The 23,206-nt window shown below is 44.8% G+C and overlaps 1 protein-coding gene across 1 annotated transcript; it reads right to left on the reverse strand.

The window, feature by feature from the left end:
• Nucleotides 1-4,265: 4,265 nt before the first annotated feature.
• On the reverse strand, nucleotides 4,266-5,090 carry GJC3 (gap junction protein gamma 3). Its single transcript, XM_014797111.2, has one exon. The coding sequence runs from the start codon at nucleotides 5,088-5,090 to the stop codon at nucleotides 4,266-4,268; it is 825 nt and encodes a 274-aa protein (XP_014652597.2).
• Nucleotides 5,091-23,206: the final 18,116 nt, after the last annotated feature.

Here is a 23,206-nt window from a genome sequence, read left to right on the forward strand (position 1 = left end):
TTGCTATCCCAAGAAACATTCATTGAGGCTTTCAACAAACAATATGCTTGTCTGTTGCAGAGAATTATCTATTTCTCTTCAATGGACTTGTGATCCTGTGTTTCTGAGGTGCTTTGTTTTTTATTCCTCCCACTCTGTTCCTTTTCTTATGGATAAAATTTTTTTGTTTTTGTAAGGAAGACTCACTCTGAGCTAACATCTGTTGCCAATCTTCCTCTTTTTTTTTGCTTGAGGAAGATTAGCCCTGAGCTAACATCTGTGCCAGTCTTCCTCTATTTTGTATGTGGGTCCCTGCCACAGCATGGCTGCTGAGCGGTGTATCCAAACCTGCGAACCCGAGCCGCCAAAGCAGAGCACCAAACTTAACCACTATGCCCCTGCGCTGGCCCCTTATGGATGAAAATTTTAATTCTTCTTGTGTTCCAATATCAGATACTGTCTTTCCCTTAATATGCTCAGTAAGTATTATGGAATGTATGATTACATGAGTTGGAAAGGGGTTCCTATGATCTCTATTTTGGGGTTTTTGATAAAAGTCCCACATAATATCTAGTTTTAAAATGTTTAAACTATACAACTAATAAATGCATGTTCTTTGTAAATTAGAATTAGAATGAGAAGGAATCTGAGTCCAATCATTTTTTTTTAAAGATTTTATTTATTTATTTTTCCCCCAAAGCCCCAGTAGATAGTTGTATGTCATAGTTGCACATCCTTCTAGTTGTTGTTTGTGGGACGCAGCCTCAGCATGGCCGGAGAAGCATCCAAAATATTGTCCAAACCTGGGCCGCCAGCTGCGGAGCGCATGCACTTAACTGCTAAGCCGTGGGGCCGGCCCGAGTCCAATCTTAATATGGACCGAGCGGGAAGAAGTGTTCTTATCAGTTACCAATGTTTGCCATGAGTGTTTGTGGTGCGAGTATGTGTCTGTCTATGTATTGAGTGGCAGACATTAGGTCCTATGTCTCCTTAAGGTTCATGTCTTCTATCCTGCCACACTCCTGAGATGAATGTCCTTTTTCGCTGAAAGTATCGATGCTCCCCAATTCACAATTTTATTCATACAGAATTCATATGGAATTTCAGGGGACCCAAAATAGCCAACTATTTGAAAAAGAACAAAGTAGGAGGACTCACACTTCCCAATTTCAAACCTTATTACAAATCTACGGTAATAAAAACATGTGGTACTGGCATAAGGATAGACATAGATCAATGGAATAGAATTGAGAGTCCAGATATATATATATAATATATATATAATATATATAATAATGCTATACATCTACAATCAATTGATTTTCCACAAGGGTGCCAAAACCATTATATGGAGGAAAAATAGGCTTTTCAACAAATGGTGCTGGGACAACTGGATATCTTCATGCAAAACAATGAAGTTGGACCCTTATCTCACACCATATACAAAAATTAATTCAAAATCAAAGACCTAAATATAAAGCTAAAACTATAAAACTCTTAGAAAGAAACAGGCATATCTTCATGGCCATGGATTAAGCAATGTGAAGGTTTAAACATAACCCCAAAATTATAAGCAACAATAGAAAAATTTGATAAGCTGAATTTCATCAAAATTAGAATTTTTCTGCATAAAAGGACACTATCAATAAAGTGAAAGACAACCCACTGAATGGGAAAGAATATTTGGAAATCATATATCTGATAAGGATCTAGTATCCAGAATATAGAAAGAACTCAACAACAAAGATACAAGCAACCCAATTTAAAAATGGGCAAAGGGTTTGAATAGACATTTCACCGAAGAAGGCATACGAATGGCCAGTAAACATATGAAAAGATGCTCAACATCTTTAGTCATTAGGGAAGTGCAAATCAAAACCGCAATGAGATACCACTTCACCCCACTAGGAAGGCTAGAATTAAAAAATCAAACAAAACAAACAAAAATCAGAAAATACCAAGTGTTGGCGAGGATGTGGATAAATTGCAACCAGTTCATACATTGCTGCTGGGAATGTAAAATAGTTCAGCTACTGTGGAAAACAGTTTGGCAGTTCTTTAAAAAGTTTTAAAGAGTTACCATATGCCCCAGTAATTTCACTCCTAGGTATTCACTTAAAAACTAGTACATGAATGTTCATAGCACCATTATTCATAAAAGCCAAACAGTGGAAACAATCCAAATGGCCATCAACTGAAAAATGAATAAATAAAATGTGGTATAGCCATACAATGAAATAACATTCAACCGTAAAAATGAATGAAGTGGGCCGGCCTGTAGTGGTTAAGTTTGCGCACTGCGCTTCAGCAGCCCGGGGTTCACAGGTTCAGATCCCAGGTGTGGACCTATGCACCACTCATCAAGCCATGCTGTGGCAGGCGTTCCACATATAAAGGAGAGGAAGATGGGCACAGATGTTAGCTCAGAACTAATCTTCCTTAACAAAAAGAGGAGGATTGGCAACGGATGTTAGCTCAGAGCCAGTCTTCCTCACAAAAAAAATTTTAAATTTTTTAAAAATTTGGGAAAAAGGAAAGAAGTACTGATACATGCTACAACATGGATGAACCTCAAAAACATGCTAAGTGAAAGAAGCCAGTCACAAAAGACCACATATTGTGTGATTCCATTTATATGAAAAGCCCAGAATAGGAAAATCTAGAGAGACAGAAAGTACATTAGCGGTTGCTTATGTTTAGGGGGTATGGAGGTTCGGGGGTGATACTTAAGTGTTGTAGGGTTTCTTTTTAAGTCGAAGAAAATGTTCTAAAATTGTGTTCATGGGTGCACAACTCTGTGACTATACTAAAAGCCATTGAGTTGTATACTTTAAATGGGTGAATTATATGGTAGGTGAACTATATCTCAATAAAGCTGTTTAAAAAGGGACTCTATCAAGGAGGAATTCAGAAGGATGACGTTTACTTTCTTCTGTCCTTGGTCACTTGGCTGGGCTCTGGCTACAGTAGATAAGGGACTCTTTATGAAACACTTGTGTAGCAGAAAGAAAAATTGTTATTTTACTAGCTGTTGCCAAAGTGTCCCTTGGGGGACCAAATATCTTTCCTTAGGAATGGGCCTTCCTCATTTACTTGGGGGTACACTGGGATTCAGAAGGAGAAAACAACACTAGGTAACTGCTCTTTGTTGAGAATTTGAGGGCAAGGAAGGGCTGTGGAGAGAGATATTTCTGCAAAAAGGTGGAACTCGGACAGAAATGACTGACAGATTCAAGAAAAGAGAAGCCTGATATTCAGCTTTAAATTATCTGCTGAATCACATTGTGATGTAAACGTCCCTTACTGTTATGCCTGAATCAGCAGTAAATCTCTACTGTCTTTTCTGTGTGGTATTGACAGGTATGCCTTTAAAAGCTAGGAACGGCCCCACATAGGAGGTGCTGCTTTGCTGGAGACAATGGAGCAGCTGCAGTGCACCAAGCAGAGAATGAGAACTGAGCAGAAATCAGAGTTGTCAGTGGTTAAGGAGACATAAGCTTCTGAATTCCCAATGATCTTCCTAAAGGATGTGGCTGGGTATTTGAATAAATCTAATCTATATATTAAAGGACACTGGGTCATATATGCTTGGAAGGCCAGAGCTTCTGGATATGACATGCTGCAGGGCTGGGGGCATTCATAGTTTACAGGACTTTGAAGGAGGGGAGAGCAGAGATTGTGGAACAACAGGAGAGATAAGTAGAGTCACTGAGACGGGGGGAGGATTGTCTTCAGCAACAGGAATGCCAACAACAGTAGTCAATATTTATTGTGCATGTAGGGAGTGGCATGGTTTTAATGGAGGCTTCTGCTGGCTGACTCGGGAACCAAGCCCATGAATATTATTATGCTGACACCAGAGGATTCTGGTGAGAAGGCACAAGCAGGAGTTCTTCAAGGCAATGCTTCAGACAGCATGGCCCATCTGGCCCTTAGAGATGCTTCAATAGCCTCTCATTTGTCATGGAGGTAAAACCCCACTCACAGGATATTTGGAAGAAGATCCAATCATAGGGTTTCCTTCAGAGGTGAGACAGATGTCTTCATAACTCTGCAAAGTAGAGAATCAAGCAGAAGCTGAGATTTTTCTGAGTGGGAAGAGACCTAAATGGGCAGGAGGCAACTGACTGAGCACTCTCGTCCTGGTTCGTTGGAAGGAATCATTGAACTGATAGGGATAGGGGTTGGGAGATGGGTTGGGAGCAGTGGTCAGAATTTATGACATGTGGGAGTTGTATGTCCCAGAGGGCGAGGGACCTGCCATGGGAGATCATCAGGACAGGATATCAGGGGCAGGAAGAAAGAGTGATGTGAGCGCCCTTCTCACCTGCTTCTCGGAACTGCTCTCTTGTTTCCACCACCAGGAAGTTGTTGGTTGGTTCCTTGTGTCTTCTGGTACTCTCTGAAGTTGGGACGTAGTTAGAAGAGGGAGATTTGTGCTTCCGGGTCCTCCACCATCTCCCCAGGCCCAGGAGCACAAGTTCCAAGAGAGTAAGCAAGAGACAGAGTCCAGTGACCCCAAACATGGTCTTTAGGAAGATGGTCTTCTCAGAGGGGCGAGACACATTACAGGTTATACTACCAAGGCAAGGCTCTCGACGACACGCAAAGGAGCCTGGCATCTTGAAGCCATACAGATGGTACTGCCCCCCCAGGCCTGCCCCCTCAAGGACCAGTCGCACTCCCAGCTGTGCCACATAGGCCCAGAGCAGCCTGGGGCTTCCAGACCCTAGGGCATCTCTGCTATCCTCCCCTTGAAGGCCCAGGGTCTCCTCTTCCTTCTTCACCTTTTCCGATTCTTCCCAGTGCCAGATCACATGATACAGAGTGAAACCCATGTAGAGGGCGCTGGGCACAGCCACCAAGATGATTTGGAAGGCCCAGAAGCGCAGTGGGGAGAGGGGGTGGAAGGCATCATAGCAGGCGGCCTTGCAGCCTGGCTGCTGAGTGTGACACACAAATTCACTCTGCTCATCACCATAGACCCCCGTCCCACTGGCAGCCAGCAGCACAAAACGGAATCCCAGGAGCACGGGAAGCAGGAGGCGCCCCACGTGGGTGGAGTGCCGGCTCTCCTCAGCCACCAGCTGCCTCAGGAACCTGCCACACATCCTGTTATGGAGCAGAGGACAGTGATGGGTGTGGGTGTGTTGCTCACTGTCCTTTAGGAGTGTCAGGCCACCTCTTCACTCCTAATCCAAGGATGGGTAAGGCAAGCCTCTTGCTCCTCCCCAAGGATCTGGTTGATCAAATACCAAGACTCGGATTGCACCTACTTAGAGTTAATGGAATCATGTATGTAAAATAATAGTAGTGAGTCAGTGTGGATGTGGCTCTCTCTCTTCTGTCCCCTCTCTGTACTGCTGGAATGGAGAGGAACTCTTGGCATGGTAGGGGACCAGGATCTGTCTTTGTCTCTCCCTTTCCCTCCCTCCCTCCCTCTCAGCCCAAAGGCTGAATAGTCAGAGACCAGAATCCTCTGAAAACTGTTGCTTCCCCAAGTGATGGCTACCAGGTCTGGTGCTACAGTCAGCGTCACCTGAACGAAATCAGTGCTGACACTGGGGAGAATGTGCATTCTCTTGCTATCCACTTTTCTCTGGCTCCATGCCCTCGGGTGCTCACAGGTGTGTCTGGGCAGCCTCTGCTCCCGTCACAGTGGTGAGATTGAGATGCAGTTAGGTTAGTGGGCTGAATGGGGATCAAGTGAACAGAGTGAGTGTCAAGGCTTTCTTTAGTCTGATGTTCTTTAGACCTAACCAGCTTAGGAAAAGGAAAACATTTTGAAAGAAAAAAAACAGAATCTACTAGTTACATGTGATGGAGTTTGGGGCCAAAGCCAGAGCTGGCTGGATAAAAATTCGAAATTGGACTTTGCTTTGTCATTGTTCTTTGGGCTTATATCTCCCTCGTGGTGAGAGGTGACCTTGGTCAGGGACAGGCTTCAGAAATTCCTCAGTTCTCTGGACAAATACCATCATGCTACAAGCCCAATTTGCCATCTTTAGTTTTGTCCTAATCAGCAGTCTCCTCAATGTCCCGCTGCTCTTCCTAACCATCCCACTTCAGCCTGAACTCTTACACACCTAGTTCCCCTCTCTCTCAGAAGACCATGCAAACCTCTCATTCCACAGAGAAAATAGACTCTTTGATGTGAAACCCCAGGGCTACTACTTCTCTCACCTTCATAGTCACTTCCTTCTACAGCATCTTAGAGAAAGAAGTGGTCCTACACTTCTCCAAGGCTACTCTCCCTTCCAGATCCGTGCCCTTGGGTCTCTCCAGCTTCTTCAAGGATTTGATCCCCAAATTATCTTTCCTGTAATTCAAATAACCCAGGGTTTCCCCTCTGACTATGAACTTGCTTAGATTTCTCCTTTTAACTCTAATAATAATAACCCGAATTTCTAAGTTCATATGGCAGCAAATGAGACATAGCTAATTTGTCTCGTATCAGCTTCCCAATTATAATACCCAGAAAGATGCACAAAACAGTTTTAAATGGGTATTAGTGTTATAAACTATAGAAAAGACAAGGCCATATGCCAAAACTGAGGCAGAATGGTCACTTCTATGCAATCAGAAAAGATGGATTGAGATGCCTCTAAGGGTATCAATTGACCAGAGAAATACGTCGCCACTCACCAACTGTGAGAAACCATTTTTTGAGCCACTAGGAATGAGAGTGTGAACCTCTGCCTGCCCCTCAGAAGTATATCAGGCAGCTGAAAATTCTTTGCTATAAAATTGGGTTAAAATTTTTAGAAGAAATCTATTTTCAGTCTCTAGAAAGATGCAAAATTGGTCTCATAATTAATGATGGCAGATTGAAGATAGAGACTTATCCCTTCTCATTCTCAAGGCTCCTGGAAAATGAGAGTAAATGGATCTTTAAACGTATAAACCGTGATGAATGGAGCAGGAGGAAGATCGCCAGTGGCACAACTGAAATCCACTTCAAAGGCAACAGGACAGATTTGGAGGAAAATCAGAGTGGGGTGCTGGAAAGCACCTTGGGTAATTCTTCCAGAATTCAGAGGAAGAAGATGAACAACTGAAGATCATAAAAGGTAAATAGGTAAGGGAACAAAATCTGTTTCCTAATTTGAAAATGCAGACAACAATAAAACAAAATCACTTGCTTAGTGGATGAAAAAGCACTTAGTGAAGAGCCTGAGGAAAAGCAGTTTCTCAATAAATGTTTAACTGAGTTTTGTTGGGAGAGACATTGAGCTCCACAGAGGACCAAAAGGAAGGTCAAGTTCTAATGCTGGTCCTGGGTTTCTCAACCTTGGGGCCTGATAATTTTTGTTTAGGGGTAGGGGGGATGCTGTCTTGTACGTTGTAAGATGTTTAGCAGCATTCCTGGCCTCTGTCCACTAGATGCCAGTAGCACACTCCTCCCCTCCCACCCACAAATGTCTCCAGTTGTTGTTAGTTGTCCCCTGGGGTCAAATTCACCTCTGGTTGAGAACCATTGCCTTAAGGTCGCACTGGTCCGTCAGCTCCCCGCTCTTAGCTTCAGTTACCAGCTCTGTAAAGCAAGATGTCTATACAAGAGCATGTCAACGGGCTTTCATTTGGTGGAGCATGATAAACAGCCCATTTCCAGGCTAGTTGTGCATCTTCCCTCAACCAGCCCCATCTGTGAGGATGCCTGCTGCCCCTCTCCGCCTCATAAGTCTACAGGGTCCTTGCACTTAGAGGAGGCAGCCCCAGGCTCTGAAGGTTTCTGCCCTGGCCCTCCTGGAGAGTTACCAAATGCTATCTTGGTAAATTCTTAGGTCTTGCACTCAGCCTCATCTCATTTCAAAGTGCAGGCCCAGGACCCTCTAAACGCGTTTCCAACACATTCCCAGCAGACCTGCAGTTTAACACAGAGCAGGCCTGGCCTATTCCAAGTGTTGGGAATTTTAGTAATTTACAGAGGCCCCATCTCTATTCTTCTCTCTCTCCCGTGCCCACCCCTGACCCACATCTAGACATCCAAATGTCCTCTGAGAAGCTCTTGGAACTGAACTGGGGTCTCCAGAGCTCACAACAGAGCTTTGGGGGTTTGGAAAGGAGAGAGGGGATAAAACAGGACAAGAAGACTTGCCTGAGAACTCTTTGGTTTGGAGTCCCCACAACTAATTCTGAGCACCTTTCTGTGTCCTTTGCCTCACAGCTATTATCACTGAAACAGTATTTATTCTGCACACATTCCGGGGCCTCATGGAAGGTTCAAACAAAATCATGCTCCATCTCCCACAGTCTGCAGACCAAAGGGAGTTTCCTATATAAGCAGAGCCTAAACACAGCCCTGCCTCCTCCCTCATCCCCTGCTTTCCTGGGACCCATCTGTTCCAGCTGTCCCCAGCCCACCTGTCTCATTCTCTGAGCCCCACAGCCTCCTCCTGCAAACGTATCTGCAGCTTTGTCCTCAGGAGCCAGAGTCCTCGGGCCTAACTTGAGGACCTAAGAAGCTGAGAGCTCAGCATTATTGACAAATCTCAGCTCAAGGGACACCACTGTTTCTAGGAGTGGAGAAATAATTTGCAAATAAATCTCTTCAGGAAGGAGCTGGCAGGATCTGAGACCTGTCACGATTTCAATCAGTGAAGCGACACCTGTGAGCTCAAGAGCTGGGAGAGGGAGGAAAGCCCTAAGTTTGAGGGGATTTTCAAATATGTAAATAGATTTTTTTTAATTCCATCATGATTTTGGTAAGAATTTTTCTAAGCATCTCTATTCTTTTAGAGAAAAATTTCAGGATTCCGTTGGTGGCAGGTAACTATCTGAGGTGTGAGGGAGAGATGTCCACTGAGAACAGTGCTGGACCTGGCTCACTGCTCCCATCTCACCCCACCTGGCCTGGAAAATGCTCTATATTCTTTAATTCAAAGTGTGGTCCGTGGTGCAGCAGCACTGGCATCACCAGGTATGCAGAATCTCAGGCTGCAGCCCAGGCTTAGCAAATCAAATCTGATTTTTAGTAGTATCCCCAGGTCGTTGGTGTGTGCATGAAGCACAGTCTAGAGCCCCCCCACCACTACCGCAGGCCCTGAGCCAGCCCTGCTGCTCTCTGCCCCAGCACTCACCTGGCAGCTTTGAGCAGAAGCACAAACGGGAAAGAAGCAGAAAGGAGCGTCCTCAGGCTGGAGCCTCGGGGTCCCAGCTCTCCGCCAGGCCCTGCCCCTGCCACCACCCCCTTCTTCCCCTCCCCTTTCATTCCTGGCAGCTTTAGTGAAGGGTAAGAGAATTGCAGCTGGAGGAGCGGGCAGCCCTGCCGTTAAAGAATGGGCTCTGGAGAATAACCCGCTGTTGTTGAGGGTGAACTGAAACAGGGATTTTCAGATTATCTGCAAGGGGAGCAATGGCTTCAGTGTGTTTCCAACTTTTGAGCTCTCAGGCAACAATAGATAGAATTTCCATATGTTTAAATCTCTATTGTGTCCCCCCACTCTCCTGGCCAAGGTACCCAAAGCACAAGAAGTATGGGTGTATGTGTGGGTGTGTGTGCACGCGTGTGTTTGCTTCATTTCCTCAGGCAGCAGCTGTCCCAGAACTCATCCTGCTCTCAGGATGTCCTCTTCTCTTGGCTGGGAGAAATAGCACAGGCTTCCCCTCACAGCATGATGCATGTCCCCTCAGCAGCTCGGGGAGCCCAGCCCAGTGAGAACTGCAATGCCTGCCCCCATACCCCTTCCTGCCCCCATTGCTAGAGCCAGGATCCCCTCCAAAGATATGCTGGAGAATGGGAAGGGGCGAGGCTGGGCCAGCAGGTGGATGGGTGGGAAAGTAACTCAGGAGTGCAGAGTGAGGGGTCTCATTACTTTGCTGCCAGCTCCCAGAGCCAACATTGAGCTCTTCAAGGAGGAGAGCTGGGGGAAACCTCAGTTCCAGTTACTGCCCCTGTGGATATGAGGGGCATCGTTCCACTATTTTCTAGTATTTAATGATGGTATGGAGAGGTATAAGTCCAGCTCGACAGTCTTCACCTTTTAAGTGATTTGATCTTTTTGACAGTTTGCCAAATGGATTCTTTTTTAGCTCTGAAGCCTGTTCACTCCTCCAGGGGATTCTGTTAAGCAAGACATATGATAACTTCACACTGGCTCTCTCCTGGGCATGTCCACATCTGGCCCACGGAGAACAATTACACATCCTTAGGTCCAACAAACTCTGGGCATGTAGGCCAGTTCCAATGCAGCCACATCTCCTTCCATTCCTCTGCTGGATAGCCTACCTCTTGCCTTCTTGATTTATCAGACAGGCATCAATAGACACAATGGAGCCCCTCTTACTGGGCTTGAGAGGCAGGAGGCAGCACGCTCACCCCTTTCTCTTGGGAAGAACTAACAGCACATTTCTTTCCAAAGACATTCTCTCTCCAAAGTTAACCCTCTCTCCTTCTAATTTCCAAGAACTCTGCCGTTTTATCCAACTTCGATGTGAGTGTAGAGTCTGAGTGACATAACTGTTATTTATTTGTTTTTTTTCCTTTGAAATATTGTATCTCAGACTAACAAATCATTCTAGAATGTCATATATATTGTATTTTCTAAAACATTGCATCTCGAAATCCAGTCAAAATCTCCAATTTAATATCTTGTTACACTAACATTTATTCAGTGCTTAATGAATGACCAAAATTCTAAGTGCTATATGGCTATTAACTCACTTAGCCCTCATAACAACTTTATGATGTAAATACTATTATTATCCTCTTTTGTGAAGGAGAGAAATGGAGAACAGAGAAGTTAAGTAACATATTCAAGGTCAACCAGCTAATGAGTGGAGAAGTTGGGATTTGAACAGGCAATCTGGCTGCAGATGGCAAACCCTTAACCACTCCTACACTGTTAGCCTCCCCATTATTCAAATTACCAGCCTTTAAAGAGCTTTTGATTGCAAACTCATTGTAATTTCATGCCCTTGAGAAAATAAAAATCCTCTTCTTACACGTTCCACATCTTAATAACTAACTCTGCTATCCCAACCAAAAACTTGGGTGTCATCACTGACATCTTCTCTTTCATTGACCACACCTTATCCATCTACCAGTGGTACAGATTCCATTCCTTGAGTTAAGAAGGCGCCTGATTTCAAGACTGAATGAATGAAACGTCATCCTAGTGCCTCTGCTTCTTGACTTGTCCACCTCTAATCCATTCTCTGCATTGCAAACAATATTTAACTTAATTCTTATTTAGATTTACCAATTTGTTTACCAGTTTCTTTGTTCAGTGGTGCTTCTTGAATCCCATACCATCCTTCTGGAATAAATTTTTTTCTTCCTTTTTTTTTAACCATCTTAACCATTTTTAAGTGTTGAGTAGTGTTAAGTATATTCGCTTCGTTCTGCAACAAATCTCCAGAACTCTTTCATCTCGCAAAACTGAAATTTTGTACTCATTTCTCCCCTACCCCAGCCCCTGGAAACCACTGTTCTACTTTCTATTACTATGAATTTGACTACTTTAGATACCTCATATCAGTGGAATCATATAGCATTTGTCTTTTTGTGACTGGCTTATTTTACTTAGCATAATGTCTTCAAGGTTCATCCACGTTGTAGCATCTATCAGAACTTCATTCCCTTCTAAGGTTGAATAATATTCCATTGTATGTGTGCATGTATGCATGTACCACATTTTGTTTATCCATTCATCCATTGATGGACATTTGGGTTGCTTCCACCTCTTGGCTATTGTGAATAATGCTGCTATGAATGTGGGTGTGCTAAATCTTCTTCTTGAGGTACAACCTTCAGTAGTTCTACTAGGAAACTGTTAGAAGTAAACTTTCTTGATCCTCTTTGGTCTTAAAATGCTTTCATTTTATCCTTAATCTTGAATTATTATTTAGTTGGGCATAGAATTCTAGGTTGACAGTTATTTTCCCTCAGAACTTTCAAGATATTATTTAAATGCCTTCTACTATCTAGTGGATTTATAAGTCTTATTGACAATCCTTTACTGCCAGCAGACTTTAAGAAAACTGTCATGAATACAGTTGATAAAATCGTTGAGTAAATATCTGCAAATACCATAAGTCATCACCAGTTTGTGGAACTGCTGAAAGAAATAGAGGGCAAAGAACTTAATGATCTTGTGTTCTTTTTCGATGCTTGTTGGTTGTGTTGTGGAAGAGTTTTGCTAGGATTTACTGTACTGATAACTCCAATGCAAGATTTTCTTGAAACAAAAGAAGTGCTTGTCAAATATTCAATAATCAAAGATTTAAAAAAATGGCAGTGTGATTTACATTTCCTCGCTGGCTGGTTTCACACTGCAGATGAATAAACTAAATTTGAAGCTCCGAGGAAAAGAAAAACTTATTTGTGAACTAGCCAGATAGATATGAGAATTTCTGTTGAAGTTTAAACTTTTCGAAATACAAATGAATAATAATGATTTTACACATTGTTCTAACATTGAATCAGTATGCACATTAATCAGATGAGTAGAGACTTACCACATAATAAAGCCTGTGTTATTTTGCTCTACTAAATATGCTACATCTGGCCCAGTGTTTAACCATTGGGGCTCCTACTTGGTTAATTCTTCAGTAGTCCACCATCATCTGCCATGATCCATTCTGTTCTGCAAGGCCCAGACTGGGGAATTAAATGGGATATGATGGAGACCACCCCCAGGCATTCCTTAATTATTTGAGGATGCCATTGATTTCTGCCATTCCTCCTGCGATGCAATATTGTTTTCTATTTACTATATTGGCCTACTGTGTATTGGGGCAGGGCCTTTGTTATATAACAATTTTATTCCACTGGTCAAGGAGTCTATGTGGGATTCAGGCAACTGCTAAGTTTATCCATTCTGACTGTACACTCTGGGACATGGGAAGTGACTACCAGATGGATCTGTAAAGCCAGTGAATGTAAGATGTACTGTGAGAGGGAGCTGGGCCAGGGCTCCATTTATTCCCAAACTTCCATATGCGCTATGATGGAGCTTTGGATCCTTGGAGTTTTCAGTGCCAACTCAATCATGTATCCAACTGTCCTCAAAATTTCTCGATATTCCCCTTCCCCATTGTGTGGTTAGGTAAACGGCTATGGATTACTTTGAGGAAGAACTCAGGGAATCACTACTGAACACACCTCACATGGTGTTGCAGGGTACTTCCACATGGAGATCCAACCCTTCAATCAATGGGTTCTCGGTCTAACTTACTTCACACTAACAGTCGTCAGAACTAACTCAGTTCAGAAACCTGTTAAGGACTCAGGAATTTGCATTAAAGTGGCTTTTCTTGATCTCTTTAGTGTGATATTTATTACACCAAACCCAAAAGTTTGCTGTCCATCTAACTTTTTTATAACAGCTTTATTGAGATATAATTTACATGCCATAAAATCCACCCTTTTAAGTGTACAATTCAGTGGGGTTTAATGTATTCAAACTATTGTGCATCACTACTATCTAATCTTAGAAAATTTCATACCCACTGACAGTGACTCCCCATCCCCCTACCAATCCCATGGCAACCATTAACCTACTTTCTGTCTCTATAGACTTTCCTATTCTGGGCTTTTCAATATAAATGGATCATACAATATGTGGCCTTCTGTGACTGGCTTCTTTCACTTACTATAATGTTTTCAAACTTCAGTCACGGTGTAGCATGTGTCGGTACTTTGTTCCTTTTTATTGCTGAATAATATTCCATTGCATGGATATATCACTTTTATTAATTCGTTCATCAGTTAATGGACATTTTGGTTGTTCCACCTTTTGGATAATACTGCTATGAATATTTGTGTAAGGCTTTTGTGTGGACTTATGTTTTCATTTATAGTAAATCTATGTTTAACTTTTTGAAGAATTGCCAGATTGTTTTCCAAAGTGGTGGCAACACTTTACATTCCCAACAATAGCATAGACAGTTCCATTTTCTCCATATCTTCACCAACACTTTTTCCCTCCAGCTTTATTGAGGTATAATTGACATATAACATTGTGTAAGTAGAAGGTGTACAATGTGATGATTTGATACACGTTTATTGATTTGCATGTGTTGAACCATCCTTGCACCCCAGGGATAAATCCCACTTGATTATGGTATATGATCCTTTTAATGTGCTGTTGAATTCAGTTTGCTTGTAACTTGTTAAGAACTTTTGCATCTATATTCATCAGGGATATTGGCCTGCAGTTTTCTTGTAATATCCTTATCTGGTTTTGGTGTCAGGATAATGCCGGCCTTGTAAAACGAGTTTGGAAATGTTCCCTCCTTGTCTATTTTCGGAAGAGTTTGAGAAGAATTGGCATTAATCCTTCTTTAGTTTGCTAGAATTCACCTGTGAAGCCATCTGGTCCTGGACTTTTTTTTTGTTGGGAGGTTTTTGATTACTGATTCAATCTACTTACATATTATTGGTCTGTTCAGATCTTCTATTTATTCATGATTCAGACGTTGTAGGTTGTATATTTCTAGGAATTTATCCATTTCTTCTAGGTTGTCCAATTTGTTGATGTGTAATTTTTCATAGTCTCTTATGATCCTTCGTATTTCTGTGGTATCAATTGTAATGTCTCCTCTTTCATTTATAATTTTATTTACTTGAGTCCTCTCTCAAGGGGTACCAAGGGTGGCTCTAGGGTCAGATTCCTTCCCCTTTGCTAAACCACTTCTCAAGGAGGACCCACTGAGTCAGCTGCTTTTAGTACATCTTTGCTTGTGGCATGTGATCATCTCCTTGGAAACCAAGAGCTGTGACCCCACCATTTGGGGCTATGCGGATGGTCCAGCCGGAGTGACCAAAGTCCTTGTTTAAAGGTCTGAAGTGGGGGTGGAAAGTGGGGAGACACACAGGGCCCGGGAATAGGGGTACTTTTCAAAGTTGCATGAATTTCTGTTGATTCTTCAATGGCTCTATTTATAAATGTCCACAGTACCCGGGTCAGTGTGGGTATCAGGGTTGGTGCCGGGGGTTGGGGGGGGGGGTTTCTGGTTAATTATTTCTAAGCTTCTGACAGGACCCTAAAGCACCAAGACAAACATCTCTTTCACGATAAGTTTCTGAGGATTGGTGCCAGGAAAGAAGCCCCCAAGGATAAAGAGAACTCTCATCCCACTTCTTTATTCCACTAAACAATGCCCTCTTTGTCTCCCCTCTTCCCACCAGATGAGACCAGCCTCCTCCCACAGCCACAGTTGACGATATGTGCCAAGACCTGGAGCAGCAGGGTGTCCAGAATGCAGGGATCACCCAAGGGTAGGGAGTGGAAAGAAGTGTGGAGGCCTGGCATCTCTGTGCCCACCAAGATGGGAGGAGAAATCTTTCTTCTCTCCCTCCCTCCCTCTTTCCACAGTTGGGTGTATCCACTTGGTTTAGGGGATAGTGAGAGACACCCTGAACAAGGGTTGCAGAGGGGTCAGCAGAAGGAAAGTGTGAGAACAAGAAGGAAAACATCTTCGCAGGGAATCAGATACAACGGCACTGTGCCTGGGATCCTTCGTGACCTGGAGAGAAGGGAGCTAAGCTAGTCCTGAGCCCACCAAAACATATAAACTAATGATTTCTTAATATTGTGCAGGTTTAAAATCTGTAACATTTACAAGTAGTCAGCAAATGCATTTCTCACCAGTATGACAAGGATTCAACTTAGCAACAAGTTTAACTCAAAGAACCGGTGGTACAGAAGCAGCAGCCTGATTTCGTCCCATTTGGTTCATTATCTGAATTCCCAAAAAATTCTCCTTCCTGCACTTTCTACCATACAAAGGAAAGCCCTTGCCTGTGTGAACATGCAGTGCTGGGAGCTGACGGGAAGAAAAGGCTAGAGGCCAAAGGCCATGGGCAGCTGTTAGTCCCAATGACCCGGTCTCCCTTCTTGACACTCCGCTGCCCCACTATGGGACTCACAGTTGACCCACACCTCAAAATCCTCTCCACTTTTTCAGGTCCTTACTCTGTGATTTTCTTCACACCAGATTTTCCAAGCCAAGTGAGGTATTCCCTAGGTTTTAGGCCACTTCCCACCCCAACGATCAGGCCTTCCTTCTCTAAGGTTGTAAAGGCAGTAAGGCCCTGGGACCCTAGATCCAGGTGATGGGGTGGAGGATTGGAGGAGAGCCAAGTTCAGAAGACCAGGGATGACATCTTCATGGTGACCTTAGAAGACATCATGGCCTAGTCCAAGGACAGAGAAGGCCAGTGGACTGAGGGCTGTGGGTGGAAGGTAGGAAGCTCACAAGTTCAAGGGGCAGTCCCAAGTAGGCATGAAAAGGGGAGTTAGGAGGAAGGAAATATCAGAGCTCCAAAAGATCAACAGAAGACACAAGCAGAAATACACAAGCACTTCTGCATTCTCCCCACCCCACAATGCATCTGCTTTTCTCCTTCCCCATCACATCCCCCATCTTCATTCCCAGGCCTCAACTCTCACAAGAAGTAATGTGGGAGTCAACTCTTATCCAGGCACATCTGACCTCTCATCTCCACACCCCACCCCTCTGAGGCTGATCCTACTTAAGAAGGATTCAGACTCACCTCTGCCCAAGGATGTTGGGTGGAGAGTGAGCCAGCCTTGGGGTCAGTCAGACCTGGGTTCACACGGTGGCTCCACCAGTCACCAGCTGTTTCACGGGGACTTAATCAAGTGACTTAATCATCTGGGCTGCACTGCATCAATGAGCCCTTGCATGGTTGTTGTGAGGATTCAATTTTTTAAAACTAGCCTATGTAAGCTACATGAGGGCAGAGGCGGGATGTCTCTTGATCTGCCCTGTACACTCATTGAGGTGGACATTGCTCAGCATTTAGAACTCACTCAGTAAATACAGTCATAGTTCAGAGTCCATGCTAGGTGCTCACTGGATGTTGTTTTCCTTTCCACAGACTGTTACCGCTACATGGAACCCTGAGGATCCTCCAGGCCATTTTACACAGGAAGAAACAGACTCAGAATAAATAAATGACCTGGGTCATACAGACTGCAAGATGCAGAGCAGGACAAGAGGCCACTCCTCAGACCCGGTGACCTGTTGATACTAAGGCACAGAATGAGGGGTGAAGAGTGGGATTAGAGAACAAAATGCCCCAAAAGCTGCAGAGAATCTGGAATCTCCAGGAGAGACCAGGAAAATAGCCTGGACTGTGTCTCCTAAGGAGGAATGATTAAGACACAGGGGGCTGGGAAGGACGTTGGCTGGAACAGAAAAGTTGTGGCCAGAAGTCGTGAGTAACAGGGGTGATGGATAAAGACCAGAAGAAGGGAACACGAGATGTTATAGTAGATGGCATTTATTGAGCAAGTGCTATGTACCAAGTACATAATTAATTCTTACAAAAAAACTCTATGATAAAGCTATTATATTAACATCCATTTTAGCGATGAGGAAATTGAAGCACAGAGGAATTAAGTAATTTGCTCAAAGTCACAAATTAAGCAGGTTGTGATGGAGCTGGGGTTCAGACTTGGACGTGCTGCCTGTAAAACCTGGATCATTAGCCAAAACACTCACTATATTGAGTGAAATCCTGGTTAGGACACTTTTGAATAATCAGAGAGAGGCAGGAGGTGGGAGCCCTGGGTAGGGATTACATTGATCCCAGAATGTGGTGTTCAAGGAGGGGAGACAACAGAGAATTATTGAAAATGGGTAGGGGAGGTGAGGACATCAGGAATCTGGGACGAAGGCAATAAAAGCAGGATAAAGGAACAGAGGATAAATGTTGTGATCACTCTACAACTATGCGACTGGACAGTTGAACTCAGCTGGATGGAAAGAAAAGTTGAAAATAATCTAAAGATTAAAAATAATTTTTAATTGGTTTTGGAATACCTATGAATGTTGTTATGTCTGATTCCCTCAGTATTCACAAGATATCCCAAGAAATAAATTCTATTCAACTGACTTCGGAGCTGCTTTTCCCCTCCCAGCCCGCTGACAGGCTCCCGCTTGTGGCAAAACAGGGTATTACCTCTAAGATTCAAGGAACAACCAACCCAAGCGTTAAAAATCTGCCTCGGACCTTAATGAAATGGAAACAGTAGGTGTAGGGTGTCCGCCGCGGAGCTCCAGGAGGCCGGCGACAGCGAGGGCTGGGTCATCCTGACTGTTTGCCCTGCAGCAGTAGGCCCAGTTTCCCAAAACTGCACCGGCATATCTACGCAAGAGGGGCCTCCGCTGCCCAACCCTCCTCCCCCGTGGCTGGGGCGCACACAGGCGGGTTGATCAGCTTGGCACACACATTCCCCTCTGCCAGCGGGGATCCAAATGCAGACAGAGGAGGGGCATGGGACCGTCCCCCGAGGCAGGTGCTTGTCAGAGTCTGGAATTCAACCTCACTTGCAAGCCAATAAATTAGCCTGACAGTAACACTGTTTCACGGATGCTAGCAGAAGACTGGAGAGCTCTGGGACAGAGATAAAGGACTAATGATCATGGCACAGCAAGCAGCATTAACATCATGTTGGCCAGGGTTCCATGGCCCCTAAATCCCAGACAGTAACTCCACAGGCCCGACGTGGATGCTCTACAGGCAGCAGGCTTGCAGTGTAGTCAAAGAACACTGAGCTTGGGAAATGCATGCTTTCACAGTGAGCTGTCACAAGCCCGATCTTTTTCCAAAGGGGATCAGTGGGATCAGTACCTCATCCCTTGAGATTGCTCACTGCAAACAGTACCCTGAGAAACAGCCCGGGTAAAGATCAGATAGGGCTTTTTTTTTTTTTTTTGGTGAGGAAGATTGGCCCTAAGCTAACATCTGTTGCCAACCCTCCTCTTCTTGCTTCAGGAAGATTCACTCTGAGCTAACATCTGTACCAATCTTCCTCTATTTTGTATGTGGGTTGCGACCACAACATGGCTGACGAATGGTTAGTCGTGCCCGGGATCCGAACCCATGCACCCGGGCCGCTGAAGCGGAGAGCATGAACTTAACCGCTAGGCCAGGGGACCGGCCCCTCACACAGGGCTTTGCGTTCCTGGCATGCCCAGTAAGAAGGTGCAGGAAGCTCAAGGCCCATGGCAGATTGCCCTTCCCAACCGCACTGTCACCAACTCCTTCCCTCCACCCCGGCCTCTGCACTGGCTCGACGAGTTTTCCGAGTTTTCCGCAGGAGCTCTGTGACTCACAAGCTGATTGCTCCTACTGGTGAGGCAGGATTGCATCAGAATGGTGCTAACACACTGGTGGACGTGGGACACAGGACAGGTTCAAGATTCTGGGATACAGCTGCCCACTGCCATACCCATCTGTGTGTGTTTGGAGGTGGGAGGGAGACCCTGTGCAGTGCCACCTTCCATCTACAACACCCCCGGGCACTGGCAGTGGCAGCCAGTGTCCCTCATCCCAGATCCCCTCACCACCAGCACCCAGGGCACGCCCTCCTCCTCGTGTCAGGCGTGGGGGAGGGGAGAGCAGCTATCTTCCTAGGTGAGCTTTCTGGACGAAAGAAGCAGGGGAACATCCTCACTTGCGGTGACCAATGTGGTGACCTGGGGCTCTCATGGCGGGCGTAAGCCGTGACGGATTGCCTGCCCTTCTCGCTGCGCCCCTTGGCCCTCCTCCTCCTCAGCCATGTGGTTGGTGAGGGTGTGGCTCAGGCCCTCCCTTCCCCAGGGTCTCTTTGTCTCTGGTGGGTAGCCCTCTCTACCAAGGGGAGGGAGGGTTCTCCTGTCATTGGGCGTCCCTCTCCAGACCCTCTCTCTGGCCCTGGAAAGCTCCAGGTTGTCCATCAGGTGCAGGAGCAGAGTGATGGGTCATTCAGTCTCTGGAGCCCCTTAGCCAAGGGGTAAGGGGTTTCCTTAGGTGAGGAAATCTCCCAGAAACTACAGTAAAAACAAACAGAAATAGAAAGTCAGAGAGAACAGAAAAGAAAATTAGCCTGGCCGGAATGTCCGACAGCTATACACTACAAGTTCCATACAGAATTGAGAAGAAAGAATAGACTCATACCAAGGCATATCATTATGATTTCAAAAAGCTAGAGGAAAAAAATCAAAATTTTACAAGCTTACAGAGGGGACAAAAAAACAAATCACACACTGAAGAATCAGAAATCAGAATGGCTCCAGGTATTTCAAATGCACCAATGAAAGCTAGAAGATAACAGAGCGATGCCTTCAACCGCTGAAGAAAATTATTTCTAACCTAAAATTCTATACCTAGGCAAACTGTCAATCAGGTGTGAGGGTATAATAAAGACATTTTCAGATATACAAGCACTCAAAAACTTTACCTCCAGAAGCTTCTTGATAATGTGCTCCATCAAAATGAAAAAGCTGGGGCCAGCCTGGTGGCATAGCGGTTAAGTTCACGCATTCCTCTTTGGTAGCCCGGGGTTCGCTGGTTCGGATCCTGGGTGTGGACTTACTCACCGCTCATCAAGCCACGCTGAGGCGGCGCCCCACATAGAAGAGCTACAACTCTACAACTATGATACACAACTATGTACTGGGGCTTAGGGGAGAAAAAAGAGGAAGAGTGGCAACAGATGTTAGCGCAGGGCCAATCTTCCTCAAAAAAAAAATGAAAAAGCTAAGAAAGGAGATGAATATGGTGTCTAGGAAATGGAAGATGCTACACAGATGAGAGATGGAATTCCCAGGATGATGATGACAAAGGGAGATCCCAGGGGTGGAGAGCAACCTGTCTAAACCTGAGGTTCCTGAAGGTCCTGTGGTGAGATTAACATGGTTGGTGAGGAGTTTGCAGTTGAATAAGAACATAAAAAAGTAATAACTCTTACCTCCATTGAAAACAAAAAGTTGTGTGGAAAAGCAAAAAATGAGAGTTTACTACATAGCGGAGATGTAAAGGTATTACATAGTCTTGATAATGAAAACAATATATACAGATCTAACCAAAATTCTCAGCTATCATATTTATATTAGGAGGATGGATGACGGGAAATGGGCATGTGTAGTGGAGGCTGGGAAAGGACAGAAGATAAGTCAGCATCTCCCAGACATTGATTTGTCATGCCTAACACCGAAACATCAAGAAAGCATTTTGTTTAGAGACAGAAGTAAATATCTCCAAAACACCCAGCTAAAAGATATGGAAATCATTGCGTGAAAAATAAAGAAAAAATATTTTGGAAACCATATTCCTTTGCATAAACCAGGCATTGAAAAAATACATATTGTCTTAAGCAAAGAATTTTCACTGGAAAATGATTAACAGAAAATGGAAGGAACTGCAGAAAAAGTATGTAATCGGAAGTAAAAGTGTGGAAGTTCATTTAAAACAAAACATTTGACTCAAGTCTCAACTGCTTTTATAGCTTTACAGGATAAAATACGTAATAAATATGAAACATTAAAACTTAAAAAACAGGGATGGAGACGATGCCGTGAACAAAGCAGGGCTTGAAGCCAGACCAACTGACTGTGTGTGGGGTCTGGGAGGCCACACCTTCAGGGCCTCGCACCTTCCAGGGAATGTTGAGAGCTCTGGAGTGAAAACACAAACAAAGCAGGACAGCACCGTGGAGGTGCACCTACAGCGGACAGATTCATCAGATTCAACAAAGAAATCCCAGCCTGAGTCCCCGTGGACTCTGCAGCCCCGGATACCAATCAGAAGTGGAAAGCAGAGGGTGTCTCAGTGAAGTGGCTCAGGCCTACCTGGAGGAGGAGGGTCCTGAGATGCTCTGAGGGATCGCCTACTACCTGGACTAATTTTTCTCTTCATCTTGTGTTCTACTCACCAGCATTGAGCAAGAGAAGGGCCAAGGAACCTTGAGGAGCGGGGACGTAAGTGGATAGATGACCCAGTGGAAGAGAAAGAGGAGGGCTTAGAGGTGTGGAATGGTGTTCCTCAGAATCCTTCTTAACCCACTAAAAGTACTCTCAAAAGCTCCAGGTTCAGGACAAGGATGGGGACAGGGAAGGACATTGCCAGCCCACTGTTTTTTTTTTTGTTTTATTTTTTTGTGTGTGTGAGGAGATCAGCCCTGTGCTAAGATCTGCCAATCCTCTTCGTTTTTTGCTGAGGAAGACTGGCCCTGGGCTAACATCCATGCCCATCTTCCTCCACTGTATATGGAACGCCACCACAGCATGGCTTGACAAGCAGTGAGTTGGGTGCGCACCCAGGATCGGAACCGGCGAACCCCGGGCTGCCGCAGCGGAGCACACGCATTTAACCGCTTGCGCCACCAGACTGGCCTGCCAGCCCACTCTTGAGGCTCAAGGAAGGACCCTAAGTTTGGGTTTCGTCCTTGTCCCAAGCTCACCAGGAAAAACTGGCCTGGATAAGCTCCATGGTCCTTTAGTTCTCTCTCACATTAGTATTTCTTTCTTACACCATGTTGAGTGGGCAATATGTGGAAATGCTGTCTTTGATATTTAGTCATGGAAGAAAAACAAAATAACTCAGAAGGAAGTAACCCAGCCATTGATATTTCAAAGCAACTTCTGATCCTTTGACCAAATAAAGAAAACATGTGACAGGAGAAAAATTTCAGATCAATGAGGAAACTCAAAGTCCACGTGAACAGGCCAGGGCTAAGGCAACCTGGAATGTGAGATCCCCCCCGCCTGTGACAGGAGAGGTGGGGCAGGGGTGGAGAAGGGGAGGAAACCCCAGAAGACCCAGTCCTGGCCAGGTGTGGGAGAGGAGGAGAGGGGCACAGAGCCACTCAGATCCCAGAGAAACTTCACAGAGGGATCCAGATTCCAGAGCAAATGTGAAGGCCTAAGACAGCTTGCCAAGAAGAGGTAAGAGGATGGTTCCTGACCACTTGGGTGTGAGACAGCTGAGAGGGAAGGGCCACAAGGGCCTCAGGTGACCTGGGGTGGGGCCAGGCCATGGGCATCGACTGGTCACACCAGGGAGGATAGGGGGTCCAGAGAACCAAATGTGGGTCCTTCCACGGTCACCTCCTGCCCACCCAGCAGAGACCACCAACAGATTCTCCTGCAGGCAGGACTGACTTCAAGTGCAACTTGAAGATGCACCATCCCAGGAGGGCCTCGTCTCCACAAATTATGTCCTTCTTAACAATTCCTCAGTCACGTTAGAACAGCATGTTGTTCTGCACCTGGGGGACCCCTCTGCAAACAGCCCATCAGGCCCCAAGGCTGCCTGGAAAGACCTGCATTTCCATGTAACTGGCTTCCTCTGTATCCTATATGTTGTGTTTTATGCATTAAAAATTATCTTAAGAGTAACTGGCAAGAGAGTAAATGGGGCAAAAGGTTAAGAACTGCTGACCTATAAAAGTGTATATTTGGTCAACCTTTGAGACTCTTTTAATACATC

This window comes from Ceratotherium simum, chromosome 26 (assembly GCF_057802395.1).
Source record: "Ceratotherium simum simum isolate JZ-2026a chromosome 26, ASM5780239v1, whole genome shotgun sequence".
Classification (NCBI taxonomy): domain Eukaryota; kingdom Metazoa; phylum Chordata; class Mammalia; order Perissodactyla; family Rhinocerotidae; genus Ceratotherium; species Ceratotherium simum.

What these genes read in the sequence shown, in the direction of transcription:
- GJC3 (XM_014797111.2), bottom strand. Translation starts at nt 5,090, where the DNA reads ATGTGTGGCAGGTTCCTGAGGCAGCTGGTGGCTGAGGAGAGCCGGCAC.